The following is an 11,379-nucleotide window of genomic DNA, read 5'->3' as shown; positions in this document are numbered from 1 at the left end:
GAAGAAGAAGAAGAAGAAGAAGAAGAAGAAGAAGAAGAAGAAGAAGAAGAAGAAGAAGAAGAAGAAGAAGAACTGCTCTAGATTAGATACTTGTATCTCATTTTTTAACAGTAGAATTCCTATCAGGACTTTGCTTCTTTGAACTCTACCCACTCAGGCACTGAACAACACAGACCTCAGCTTTGACAGGTTTACAAACACAATGACCCTGTTAATACAAGAGATGTATTAACATACAGCAGAAATTCTCAACGGGGCGGTGATCTGTCTCCCAGAGGATATTTGGCAGTATCTCTAGACATTTTTGATAGTCACAACTGGAATATGCTGGTAGCATCTAGCAGATAGAGTCTAGGGTGCTGCTAAATGCCCTATAACGCACAGGACAGCTCCCAACAAGAAAGAATTACCCATCTTAACCAAAATGTCAACAGTGTCACAGTCGGGAAACCCTGAAATAGAGAAATGGAGGAAGGGCAGTTGTTTCCTTACAGCTTCCCTTTCCAATGACAAAATAAAAGACAGCTTTGTTTCATTCGAAACACGTTTTCAAGTGTGTGATATTTATTCTTAATCAGTACTACATACATATAATAATCTCAGCCAAACCATATAAATCAGTTTCCTAAAACCCTTTAAGGTAGAAGAATTCCCACTGAAGAATTCCAGATCCTGTGGAAAAAACAGAGTTGGGTAAAGAAGACTCCAGAAAATTTTGGAAAATCTTTGTAAATATTTGTATTTTCAATATGAAACACAAAAATATAATAAAACTAGCACACCAAATAAAATAGCTATGGCATGTAAGACACGCTCATTATGGGTAATCACGTTACTCTCTATGCTTCGCTCATGGCTAGAGAGAATCTTCAGAATCTACCTTATGTCCTACCACGCCCCTCAAGAAACTTTAGCTGAGGTGTTAATACTTTTGTTTTGCCTTGTTGCAGGTAAGACATTCACTAAGAAGGATTATTTGGAGTTAAGGGTGTTGGGGACAGTGGGATATTTCGCCTTCCATCCGGATGCTCTATAAATGCCTCTGGATTTTTATTTCAATCTCCCTGGCCCCTCTCTCCAACAGCCCTTCCAAGTTCTATCTCTGCACAGACAGCCCCAGAGTTCAATCCTAAGGACCCACCTTACCTGGCTTAAAACAACAATACACAAACTAGATGTTTTATATTCTGGTGGCCATTTCGAGTCAATTATTTGATAGGCCACCAGCTTTCATTTGTGGCTGTATATCCAAGGCAGTTTTCCAAAATTCAGTTACATGCTTATAAAATAAGTACCAATGTCTTTAGAACTAGATAAAATACAATTTATTAAAATATTTTATCTTCATACATGTGATAAGGAGTGAGGGATTCACTCCCTCATTCCATCCCCAATCTTGCCCTCTTTTAGATGAAAGGCAGGAGGCAATTGCCTAGGAGAAGGCTACCAACAGTCCTGGCCTAGGCAAGTCAATGCAGGCCTATCTACTTCCCTTGGACTCTCAACTGTGAGCGCTAGGATACCAGGCTGGGCTGTTCCTAAAGACTCTGAGCCCAAGCAGTGTAGCTTTGGGCCTAGAGATGGGGAGGTAACCCTTCTTGCCAGCTTTGCTGAAAACGTGGAAGCCCTGTGGGTTCTGACGGATAACGCTCTTGGCTTGGGCCTTGATGTTCTCATAGCAGGCATCATAAAGTGGTGAGGGTCCCTTTTTGTGACAGTGGCAGAGAAAGCCAGACCAGGAAAGGAAGACTATAACAAATCCAGCAACCCCATCATGTTCCCCACACCCTACTCTGCCAATGTAACCCACTGGGCACTCCTAAAAATCAATAATTGGGAAGAGGTTTAATTATTTGGGCAGGTAGAAAGTGGAGACAAGATAGAGAACAGTGGATTATTTATGTTAACAGGATTTCATTTATAGCCACAGACTGACATGCTGCCTAGATATTTGGTCATAATAACAAGTGTGAAAACATCTTGCAACTTTGAAATCCGTTTTCCCAGCGTCTACGACCACCCATAAAAAATTCAAGATGTTTGTATCTAGCCTACATCTAGATCACAGATTACGATCGATGAGCTTCTGCTCTCCTTGGCTGTCTCTGTCAAAAATGAGCTGCTTGTGACAGATGCAGCCCCAGCCCAGGGCGAGGATTGGAAACCCCAGACCCTGACTCTTTCCCTTTCTCCTTCCTCATCTGACTCCTGAGCTATTGCCTTTTCTCTGCACCTAAGCTTTCTGCAAAGCCCAGGCCTAGCCAGCTAGTTCTGTGGTCTGCTCTGATTTCCCTTGTGGATTTTAAATTCAGAATTCTAGGCTCATTTGTTAGCAGCTTCTCTGAACACACCATCTCATTTATTTGCTCATTCATTCATTCGTTCATTTATCAAACATTTAATAAGTGCCTTCTGCATTCTTCTATATTTTCTATGCGCTAGGGAGGCAAAGACAAATAAAATATTGTCCAGTCCCAAGACTGTTTCAGACAGGTAAACAGGAATAGTAAATGTGTTATGAGCACTACAATGATTATATGTATTCATATATACAGGGTACCATAATGGCCTAAAGGAAAAAGAGGCCAGTTCTGTGGGACAAAGTCAGGAGGTGAAGGTTGGGCATTAAATATATTGAAATATTTTCATTTGAACTTAAGCACTATTATTGGAAGATAAGTATGTTGATATGGTGAACAGAGTTGGCTGCCAACTCCAGGTCTTACTGCTCCCCTTTCTGTGTCACAAGAGAACATTGATTTGGTTCAGACTTCAGGTCTCAAGTAGCAATGTACTCTGGGAAGGAGAGTTCATCCCCAGACCCAGGGGTATCAATGTTGCTTAGACTAAGAAAATTATATATTCCTTGTGACTGTGAGAAAGCCTTAGGAAGATACCTCATGGTGGTGATTTACAGGAAAGCTACTTGTAAAAGCTTTCCTCCCTAATATCAGGTTGGTGCAAAAGTAACTGTGATCTTGCAACTGAAAGTAATGAAAAAAACATTTTACAAAAAAAAAAGAAAAGAAAAAGAAAAAATATACCTTCCTGCCATTGGATGTTGAGATATTTGGAGCTACAGCAGCCATATTGTGACCATGAGGCAAAAGCCAAAAGAATTGCAAAGAAGCTAACCCAATAAAGTCCTGTTTATGAATAAAGGGCTATTGTGGGAGTCGCTGGCTCCTCCTCCAGGTCAAATTTCTGCCCCTCTAGTCAGTTCTCCTTTCTGGAGTTCTACTTGGTCTCCAGGTGCAGCCTGTGCCCGTCTCTCCTTGAATAAGGTTCTCCCATGTTTCTTTTATAGACCCAGCTTTCTGCTCTTTGAGGCTAAACCTAACCATCATTTTCGTCTCAAAAACATCATGGAAGCTGCTCAGAAGTTGCCCTATTAGGAGTGACCACTTCCCAGAATTGGGCTCTCTCAAACCCTCACCACTGGAAAAACTGCTCAGTGAGAGGTGTATCCTCCTAAAATGACAATGGAGTGAAGTGGTTAGGAATGTGCAACTGCAGCCAAAGCAGGTCTGTTTGGACCTGCATTCTTGACTCTCAATCCTCATTGATGTTTTCCCACCTAGAGCTTTGCTGCAATAGGGGGCTTTGAGCCAGCTCCTTTCTGGTTCCACCTGAGTCTCCTTGCTCCTTTCTGAGAGTTTGGAAGAACTCAAGAGCATCACCTGTCCAAACACCACTCCATTATTCTCCTAGGGCCTGGGGAAGGAACTAGAAGGTGACATATCGATCTCCAACCTGCCATGAGCACAGCCAGGTAGGTCTCCAGCTCCATACACCTTTTCTGACTACAGGAAGTGCAAACTTAAGTGTGTGCCAGCCAGGCTGAGTAACAGGGTTCTTGGCCTCAGGAGGTCTTAGCTGTGTCTTCAGAGAATGGAAATCAGCTGGGCCATGGCCTGAAATCCTCTGGACTGGTTATTGCCAACTGAATGGAGCATGTCTCTAGGGTTCATGGTGAAAGGATGGATCTGATCTAACAACAAAATGTCCTGAGTACAGAGCAGAAGATGAAACAAGTGAATGGCTGCACAACATTTCCAGTTTTCTTTTTACACTCATTGTTTTGTATGTTTTTATTTGTTTGGTTGGTTTTGAGATAGATAGATAGATAGATAGATAGATAGATAGATAGATTGATTGATTGATTTGGGGTCCCACTATGTTGCCCAGGCTAGTCTTGAACTCCTGGGCTCAAGTGATCCACCCAACTCGGCCTCCTAAAGTTCTGAGATTATAGGCATGAGTCACCATGCCCAGCCTACACCCATTGTTTTGTTTTATCACTCTAAAACGACAAGAGTGCACTGGAGATGGAATGGATATGGCAAAATAGTTCAAAAGGAGGGGGATTGAGAAATAACTGAAGTCACACTGACCTAAGGGCATCAACTGTATCGTGCTCAGATATTCAGGCCTTTAAAGTTCTCTTGCAAGAGCAGACCGAATTTGAAAAAAAAAAAAATCTTTTTTTAGAGACAGGGTCTCTGTCTGTCACCCAGGCTGGAGTGCACTGGGATGATCATAGCTCACCGCAGCCTCAAATTCCTGAGCTCAAACAATCCTCCCACCTCAGCCTCCTGATTAGCTAGGAGTACAGGCAGGCACGTGCCACCATGCCCAGCTCATTTATTTGTTTATATTTGTAGAGACAGAGTCTCACAGTGTTGCCCAGGCTGGTCTTAAACTCCTAGCCTTAGGTGATTCTCCTGTCTCAGTTGGTATTACAACCGACTGTTGGATTACAGGCGTGAGCCAACACATCTGGCCTTGAAAATATTTGTACCGAAGGAGTTGGACATTTTAAGGTAAAATTTGTCCACATTTTGTCCACACAGCCTTGTCAATGGCCTTATTTGATCTTCAAATGAAATGTTGAAAGTAAGTTTTCTGAACATTTAAGGTCTCTCCTCACCTTCTACCACTCCAATTTTATTTTTTAAAATGCCAGTTGGATTTAGAGATTTTTTTTTTATAATGTAACTGAAGGCATAATGCTTAACATCAAACAGTACTCTGATGGGCTAAATGGGGAAACCAAGTCATCAATGATCAAAGGAACTTGCTTTCCCACCAGTCCACCAGAAACAGTTCTGTCTCATGAGTGTTCAGCCCTATGAAAATGATCTACATTTAAATATTAAAAAGCAAGCACATTTCTCTTCCCCCTACTCACCAGAAAAAATGTAATAAATAACTCAAGGCCAGGAGATAACCCCTTACAATGCCATGTTATAGGTTGGTGGGTGCTGATTCAAAAATATGCCATAACAGACAAGTTATGGAATTAGTTTCTAGTTGCAGGTTATAGTCTTCTTATTAAGAGACAACATAGTTTTCCTACATCATCTGCCATAAAGCAAGCCAATGTATGGGTTAAAATGACTGGATGAGTTTAAAACTGGTGAAGAAATAGGAAAAGACATAGTAGTGAATGGTTGCTCATCAGAACGAAGAGTGGTAGAGATAGGAGTGATGGTCTTTAAACACATTCATTAATAATTTGAGGAAGGAAGTGAAGTTCAAGTTTGTGATGATGCAATATTGTTCCAGTTACTAAACATCATGAAGAAAAGAGAGGAACTCTAGATGAATTTAAAACACAATGCAAAGGCAATAAGGGGAATGAGATGTAACAGCCTTCTTGTAATTATACTGTATGTATTGTTAGTCTTTAGAAAACTTTATTTTCCAAGTATTTTATATTAAGGAAACACTGACATTACCCAAGAGCTCTTCAAAGTAGGCAAGTATCAGTAAAACCAGAATTAGAAGTGACTTCGGATGAAAAAGCAATGGAGTTTGGGGATTTTAGTGAAACGGTGTAAGTCTGAAATCTGCAACAGGAAGACTGCCTGGAAGAACAAAAAAAGTGGAATGTCACTTTATGTAAAATTGTTTTCACACCTTCAGTGACCATTTAGTAACAGAGTTATGCACTTGGGGTTAAGCCAGTGAAAAAGAAGGGAAATTAGAAGACTTTGACACTAACGGACAAAGATATTGATACGTTGTCCATTGGATACATTTGTCCATTGGATACATTTGTCCATTTGTACATTGATACTTTACCCATGGATACATTTGTCCAAAGGTTCAAATAATTTCTCTGTTTATTGGAGAAAGAAATAGATGGATGAGGCATCACTTGGCCAGGCAGGAGGAAGGCCAGAATCAGGCTGGTGAGAAAAGGGGCTCAGTGTGGCCGGAGATCAGAGGAGTCAGGTAGGCTGGATCCAGTCCCAACACTTGACTGAAGAATTTGAACTTTAGTCATTTCTAGCGTTGTTTGTGACCTGTAGTGTGCTCTTGCTAGCTGGCTGAAGGGATAAATGAAGCCATTGATGTCTTCTTGAGCGGGCAACTGACAAGCTCCTTTTTTTTTTTTCGTTAGGGAAGTTAAATTTAAGTGGTATGTAGGAGGAATGAGAGGGATAGGGGACTTATTACAAGAGTTCCAGTCAAAAGCATGAGGTCAGTTACTGAGGTAATCCTACTACGTGCTCAGCATTCCACTAGACGCTTCACATCCTGCTTCCAATAATCATTTAATCTTAATAACAACTCTTCAAAGAAGAAAGTTTAGTATTTCCACTTTACTGTTAAAGAAACAGGTTCAACCAGGCGCAGTGGCTTACACCCAGCACTTTGGGAGGCTGACATGGACGGATCACTTGAGCCCAGGAGTTCGAGACCAGCCTGGGCAACATGGCGAAACCCCATCTATACCAAAAATACAAAAATTAACTGGACATGGTGGCACACACCTGTAGTCCCAGCTACTTAGGAGGCTGAGGGGGGAGGATCACTTGAGCCCAGGAAGTTGAGGCTGCAGTGAGCTGAGATCGTGCCACTGCACTCCAGCCTAGGCAACAGAACAAGACTGTCTCCAAAAAAAAAAAAAAAAAAAAAAAAAAAAAAAAGACAGACAAGAAAAGAAACAGGTTTAGGAAGGTTGAGTAACTTGCCCAAATGTAAAAGGGGTAAAAACAGGCTCTGTGTCTGATTCTAAAAAGGAATGCCTTTAAAATAAGGGGGAAAAAACCCTGTAACACGTTGATACTCTTTAAATGAGAATAATTTTAACAAGGGCAATGACAGAGAATGGAAAGGAAGGAAGAGATTTCAGCAGAGTCAGAAGGATGTGGCAACTGAAAACAGTATTGGGACAAGGGATAAGAAAAAGTCAAAGTTTCTGGCCTGAACAACAGTATAAAGTGTGAACTCGGATTTGGAAAGGAAGACAGGAAATGAAGTTTTGGACTTATGTTTGAAATGACAGCAAAACATTCATATAAGAGGAGGTGGTTCACTTTATCCAAACAGGTATAAAGATCACATGGGGGAATAGGGGTCACCAGCAACACAGGCAGAACTGGAAGCTTTGCTGGCCAGGTCCATGTTAAACTCTGACCATTCTCTGCAGCTGTCCAGCCTTTGCACAGGCGGTACGTTTGTCTTCAGTTTTCAGGTTTCCCCGTCCTATTTCTTATCTCCCAGTGCCTCTGGCCTTCTCTGTGTCTCCCTCCAGATTGAGCTGGAGCTCTCTTCATCTTAACCTTTGTGTAGTCTCTGAGGTCTGAGGCCATCACTATGTTTGACCCTCAAAAATATTTGTTGACTGACTGGCTTATTCCTGTTGTTGCCCTGGAAAAGAATTACCCTGCCCGATTAAGTCACAGTTTCTTCCTTCTTAGGGCAGCGTAGTTAACAACCTCAACACCAGGAAATTGTCTTCCTCATCACATACCAGGGTATTATTCATGCAGTTTACTCACTGTAAAGAGTTCCCTTGAAATAAAGCTAACAATTAGTCAAAGATTTACACATTTCCTAGGGTCCGTCAACTTTTTAACAAAGCCCACTTTTAGTAGTGGTGGTGGTGGGGGGAACGCTTCTTTGCTTTTTCTGTTCCTGAAATACAAAAGTGATGGTAAATGCTTCAGAATTTCTCTATGAGAGGATCTCAGGCGCTGCACTCACACTGGAGTTGGGGGTTGACGGTCCTTTTCTTGAACCAGCTTTTGCAGAAAAGTGGTCCTAGTAAAGGGTATTTGTGTGGGAGGAGTTTGGCTTGCCGGCGGGGAGTATTTGGATAATACTGGAAGAGTCTCAAATGCATCTCTTGCCTCCTTTTGAATAAGATACTTTTGAGGTCCACCCACCTGCCAAATTCCATTCTATTTTCTTCCCACAGGGAGTTTCCCTGATTGGGAAGGGCCTGTATTTCCCGCCAGCGTTAGATGTGCAGGTCTGTTCACTGGGGGAGCCCAATTCCCGTGAGGATTTAGGGGTCACTGGAGGGCCGGGGCTTTCTCCTGGAGGGGATTTTAAGGCCGCTTAGAGCCACCACTGGGAGCCACCCTTAGCCAGCGCCCCAAGCCGGGAGTGCGGTTCTCGCCAGGGCAGCCTGGCTCGGGGTAGGCGAGGGCGGTGAATGGAGACCCGGGTGTGGCGGGGCGGGGGGGCGGCGGGCGGGCGGGGCGGGCGATCAGGCCCGCCCGGCGGGCCAGGCGCGCGGCTCTCCTAGGCCTAGGCCGCCGGTGGGGCTCCGCTCGCCGGCTACGCAGGCGGCAGGGCTGCCGGCACGGGCCGGCGGCACCATGGCGCGGCGGCGGCCTGCTGCTGCGGCGGCTTCTTCCGAGGCGCCGGCGGCGAGTGCAACTGCCAGAGCCCGAGCCGGGACGAGGGACAGTCGCGACGTTCGAGGTGTTGCAGGAGCCTGCGGGGGGGCAAGATCTGGGCAAGATCTGTAAGCGGGGGCAGGGCTGAGGGGACGCCCTGGCGGCGCCGAGCGCTAGGCTGAGGGGGCGGCGGGTGCGCGGCGGTGGCGGCGCCGAGCTGCGATGGGATCGCGGGCCCGGGAGGGGGCCTGGGCCAGGCGCGGGTGAGGCTGGAAGGGGGTGTGTTGGGGGGCGGCGTCGCCTCGATGGGGCGGCGTGGGCCGGGGCTGCTGCTCTCGGGAGGGAGTGGGAGTTGGAGATTGGCCTGGGGTAGGAGAGCTCGGGCTGCGCCGGCTTGAGGGGCTCAGTCCTGGGGAGCGGCCTGGACGCGGGGATGCCGGAGCCCGGGGCGCGGCCGGGGGCGCGGTCCGGGGGCGTGAGGAGCTTCCGGCCGCCCTCAGACTCGGGCCTTAGCGCGGCTACGGCCGCTGGGGAGCGGCCCCGCGGTGGGAGCCGAGCAGTAATTATGCGGAGGAGCGGCGGGAGGAGGTGGCGAGCCGGGAAGTGGGGCTGGCCCGAGGGGAGGGGGCTGCTTGTTTCCTGGACTCGGCCAGCCTGGGAGAGGTTGAAAAAGGCGCCCTGAGCTGCAGGAAACGGGCCGCCCTGGGGGCCCGCGTGGCCACTGCGCGGGCTGTTCGCGGGTGAGCGTCCCGGGAGGAGCTCGGCAGGACACCTGTACTTGCCCCACCTCGCTGCGGCGGGGACTTGAATCGAGGGACGGCGTGACAGGCGGGACTTCAGGCAGGATGTAGTGGCTTCCTGTGAGCAGATCTCAAAACACAATCACCCAGCCCGCACTCAGCCCGCTTAATTCCCTTCCTTCTCATGCGTGTAATTGCTACTTTAGTGAGCGAGCCTACCAGTTGACTAAGAAATTTTGCTCAGTGTTGTCCGAGCATTACTGTGGACAGATCATTTGAGTTCTGTCATTTGAATATTTAACTTGTAAAAACGACCCTTTGGTGTCAGGTTGCCATTTTTTTTCACAGTAGTTTATTTAGATGAAGCGTTTTTTGTTTTCTGTTTGTAAGAGAGATCAATAAAATTTATTTTTGCATTTGTCGAAAATTAGCATTATTTTCTTCATGCAGTATTCTCAGATTGGAAACATGCTTCATGTTTCTTGTAAATAACCCTCAATTATGAGGGCGCACTTTTCACTTTGAAGAAAATTGACTTGCATTAAAGTGGCTAACAATTCTTTCTTGGGCAGGATGTAATGTTTTCCTCTCCTTTAATAGCGATACTATTAGTTGAGCTCACATTCTCCCACTTTTTCTCTTTCCAGATTGTTCCCCCTTTCAGGTATTTGGGATTTTATGAAACCTCAGAAGCAAACATGTTAAATTTTCTTCTCTTTTTATTCGCTGAGGTAGTCCTGGGGCTCTTAAGAAATTACAGTTATTAAAACCTGGAAAGTGACACCAGAGAGGTAGATCCTAGTTCCCAAAATTAAAATTACTTTCTAGGGCATAAAACCTTTTCAGAATTCAGATTAAATTTTATTTTATTTTTGTTTTTTCTGTAACCTTATATTTGAGGGGAAAATTTTATTTTCAACTTTTGCATATGTCTAATTTAATATTTGGGAAAACTGTAAAAGGGGCAAAGTTTCTCCCTTTATGTGATTTTCCAGACTTTTACCACTTTCTTAGTGTCACTTGATGCTAGGCGTTGTCTGTTGGAGCCTCACTGGTATGTAACTGCAGGTTGTACCATGAAACTACATACACACATGTCTTGGAATTGAGGGTTAGGGTTTCCCGAAGGACTTAGTTGTCCTGTGCTTTTGTCTGCCCCATGCCAAAGACCACTAAGAACAGTTTTGTAAGTGAAACTTGGGTCTACACATTAAAAAAAAGAAAAGCAAATAACCTACTTTGTTTCTATGGTTAAAGCAACCCTGGCTTAGAGATTGATCATCCAGCTGCTGGGAATGATATTACTGCTTTAACCGCAGTTGCAGTTTTATATCTGTTATCCTAGTCAGTTTCTTGCTTTTTAAATTGCTTATCTTATAGCTCAGGTTATGGAGTGTCTGCTTTGTAGAAAAAAAATGTATTTGTATGCTTACATACAGAAGCTACCTTCCCATTTCTTTGTCCTCCTTTTGACTGGTGTAATCCACAGTTGGTTGACATTCAGAACCTTGTGAAGAGATGCTGTTTTCTGTTTCCCTGAAACTAACATGTGGGTTTTGTAGGGTGGGGACTGAGGGGTTGGAAGAGTCATTAGCAGGTGCCAAGGTCACAGAAATGAGACAGTGGTGGTTCTGACAAGATATTAAGCAGCTTGGGGAGGGTATAACCATGTCAGCTTTTCTCTTCACCACAGTGGGAAACCTTGGAAGAAAGCCTGATAGTACCCACTAGGAGATGTGTTGGCAGATCTTATACTACTGATTGAGAGCCTCTTTTCTGGAGAGTTAGAAGTCTGTAGGGGCTGAAAATTAGCCTGAAGAAATTTGTGGACTTGCATAGGACCTTTTAACTGCAACTCACCCCAGTGAAAAGTGAGGATGGATTGGTTTATGTATCTTGAACGTTCAAGAGATAATAGTCCATAACCTTCTTGAGGGATTTTATTCCCACAATTATTTCCCCTTACACTTCACAAGGTGAAATGTCTGTCAGTTGGACAG

At 44.6% G+C, this 11,379-nt stretch overlaps 1 protein-coding gene across 1 annotated transcript in view; it reads left to right on the top strand.

Moving 5' to 3' along the window:
• RASA2 (RAS p21 protein activator 2) overlaps window positions 1–11,379 on the top strand; it is a 137,771-nt gene that overhangs the window by 1,682 nt on the left and 124,710 nt on the right. The window contains 4 exon segments of the mRNA XM_017862366.1: window positions 8,213–8,294; window positions 8,586–8,767; window positions 9,153–9,379; window positions 10,027–10,043. Of these exon segments, the coding sequence (XP_017717855.1) occupies window positions 8,213–8,294; window positions 8,586–8,767; window positions 9,153–9,379; window positions 10,027–10,043 (508 nt within the window).

This window comes from Rhinopithecus bieti, unplaced genomic scaffold (genome assembly GCF_001698545.2).
Source record: "Rhinopithecus bieti isolate Rb0 unplaced genomic scaffold, ASM169854v2 scaffold_2654, whole genome shotgun sequence".
Classification (NCBI taxonomy): Eukaryota; Metazoa; Chordata; class Mammalia; order Primates; family Cercopithecidae; genus Rhinopithecus; species Rhinopithecus bieti.
This window is presented reverse-complemented; position numbering and strand designations above follow the sequence as displayed.